General features: G+C 57.5%; 1 protein-coding gene across 1 annotated transcript in view; it reads right to left on the bottom strand.

Annotated features, from left to right (window-relative positions):
• The window catches only part of LOC105523785 (rho GTPase-activating protein 23-like), a 31,618-nt gene extending 31,300 nt beyond the window's left edge, over positions 1-318 (bottom strand). Inside the window, 1 exon segment of the mRNA XM_011958772.1 lies at positions 278-318. Within this exon segment, the coding sequence (XP_011814162.1) occupies positions 278-318 (41 nt within the window).
• Positions 319-2,958: the final 2,640 nt, after the last annotated feature.

Consider the following 2,958-nt stretch of genomic DNA (forward strand, 5'->3'; position numbering starts at 1 on the left):
TGCAGGGAGACACGGGGTTGGGGGAGACAGGAGTGGTGAGAGGCCAGTCCTGCCCACTGCTCTCAGAGTAGCAGACAGAGGACAGCCGGGGGATGGATCCCACGCTGCCTACCAGGAGCCCCCCTACTCCACCCAGCTGGACCTGGGCAGCCTCCTGCCCACAGCCCACCAATGCTTTCTCAGCCCCTCACCTGCCTGGACATCCCTACCCATCACCCTCAAGCTCCCTAGCAGACCCTAACCCTTTCCCCCTCTAAACACCAGCATCAACACTCACCGGGTGGTGGCAATGCTCAGACACCCGGCACGGCGCTCCATACATAAAATCCTCGGGAAGCCATTCCCAGCCCATGCCCCTCCCCACGCTGCTCCCCACCCCAGCAAAGCTGCTCAGAAGCTGTCCGCATACTCAGAGGGTTATTCTCCCCACTTTTCTGCCGCCCACCCAAGAGTTCACTTGCCCAGAAGCTCCTCTCAGGGACATCCTGAACCACCATGTGGCCAAAGCCAGTGGCTGCTTCTCCCCCACTTGTCTTAACCCTTCAGCAACATCTGACACAGCCAGCCCCTCCATCCCTCTCCAGACCCTGTCTCGGCACCTGAGACCCCACGTTCCCGGCTTTCTTCCTAATCCCACTGGCTCCTTCCTAGTCTTCTCTACTTCCCCTCCCCCACCCTCTACACCTGTAGTTAAACAGCCAGGACACTTGTCCCCAGGGTACATTTGTGTGGAGGAAGCTGGAGGGTGTGCTATGGCATCTGACGGATGCTGCTAAACATTGAACAATGCACAGGACAGCCTCCCCCAACAAGGAATTATCTGGCCCAAAATGTCAGCAGAGCTGAGGGTACCAGACCCCGCCCTAAAGAAGGCGGAGCTCCAGAACTTTGTCCTGACTCTCCTCTCCTCTCCCTGCACACCTCCCTCAAGGATGTCATCTGTGCCGTCCTGAGCCCAGTGTCTCCCCCAGCCACAGCCTGGGACCCCCACCCTGCTCAGTGTCTTCATTTGCGGGTCTCATGGGCACTTTGCACAATACTTGCCAGGCCATGTGATTTCTTACCATCAAACCTCTTCTCCACCCTCTACCCCCATCTTTTCCAGCCCAGTCAATCCACCCAGTTGCCCAGAAACCTGGGAGCTACCCTTGACTCCTCCCTTTTCCTTGCCCTTGACATCCCATCCATCAGGAAGTCACAACTGTTCTGCCTGTCTGTCTTTCTTGCCACCACCCGGTCCACACCATCAATGCCTCTTGCCTGGAGGACACACAGACCTTCCCGGTCTCCACTCTTGCTCCTGCAATAATTCTCCAGCAGCAGCTGCAGCGATCATGTTAGAATGAAAAGGAGATCGCATCTCTCCCCTGCTCAGGATCCTCTCAAGAGATCCCATTGCCCTCAGAATCAAATCTAAGGTCTCCTGTGGTCTGTCCCTGCCTCTCCTCAAATTCATCTTCACACCTTTCTCACTATGTCAAGCCAGGGGGCCCTTGCAGGTGAGCGAGCCAAGCCTTTCCTTTCTCAGGGCCTCTCCACTTGCTGTTCCTTCTGCCTAAGACCCCCTCCCTCACTTCTATATGTGGCTGCTTCCTTCTTCCCCTTCAGATCTGAGCTCCAGCATCACCAACATCACCTCCTCAGCGAGGCCTTCTCTGACCATATTTTTCCCTCAATGCAGCTCCCACTTCTGATCAGCTTGATCCTCTCCAAGAGCTTACTGCAGCCTCAGACTATCCTGGGGACAGGGAGCTTGTCCGTCCTCTCATTTCCATATCCCAGGGCCTACAGCTGCATGCAAGGGCTCATCAATATTTGCTGAATAAATGAATTAATGATCCTTGGAGCACCCTGAGGGCAGGAGATCCAACTCCCATCAGATCCAGAGCTCCTCTCCACTGGCTGGTGGCTCCACATCCAGCACAGGCCTTGGCCCTCCGAACAAACCAGGCAAGAAGACCCCGTGGCTGGCAGATGGACATAGCCCACATCTGGCCTCCCATCATGTGGATCCTGAGCTGTGAGCCCTGCTCATCACAGAACTGCTGGACGGGGACAGGGACATTCAGAGTAGGAGACAGCAGAGCCCTCCAAGGAGAAAGTTAATGTGACAGTGAGGTGGTGACAAGGGCACATCTTTGAGGCTAAACCAGCAGGATGACCTGGGACAAGGCAACCGCACTCCCAGGCCTCAGTGTCTCCAGTTGGTAAATGAATGAGGTAGTTGGTCACCAAGGCTGCATGCAGCTCCCATGCTGGGGCTGAGGCTGCGGGGACAAGTCACTGTCCCTTTCCCTCCTCTGTCTGACAGTCCACGTCTCTGAAAGAGGCTGGGGCTGGGAGGGAGCACGGAGAGGGTGCCCACGGCCTGGGTGGACCAAGGGCCTGAGGCTGACTTCAAGACTCTCCTCTAATGTCCAAGCCACAGCACCAAGGGAGCGAGCGACGTTGGGTTTTGGCCAGCAAGGGAGTGGAGGCATGGTCCTCCAGAACTGGCCAGTGAGCAGTAAGGGGCCGACTCCTGTCCCTGACCTGGGCTCAGGGCCCCCAGGAGCTGCGGATCAGGCTCCCTTGCAGGGGGAGCCAGCCAAGCTCGCAAGGACCCTTCCTGTGGCTCACATGTTAGACTGGAAGGGCTGGCCCGCATGTGGCTCTCCTCGCACCGTGCGCATGGCTGGTCCCTCCCTGCCTCATGGTTCCCACACCACGTGTTGCTGCCAACTTGTTGGCTCTTTTTGGTCTCTGTCAGCCTCCCCTGCCCACCCCCTCAACTTCTCTCAAGGCTCAGCCGGGTCTCTTGCCTTTTTCCTTCAAGTTCATGCACAGAGGCACAGGTAACTGGTCGGTGCTGACAGACAAAGGCCAGGCCTCCCTCTAGTGCCACGCCCTCAGAGCCTTTGTCTCCAGGACACCTCCACTGGGGTCTGTCCCAGGGCCCCCAGACTCACACAGCCCCAG

The sequence above is a fragment of the Colobus angolensis genome, unplaced genomic scaffold (assembly GCF_000951035.1).
Source record: "Colobus angolensis palliatus isolate OR3802 unplaced genomic scaffold, Cang.pa_1.0 Scaffold474, whole genome shotgun sequence".
In the NCBI taxonomy this organism is placed as follows: domain Eukaryota; kingdom Metazoa; phylum Chordata; class Mammalia; order Primates; family Cercopithecidae; genus Colobus; species Colobus angolensis.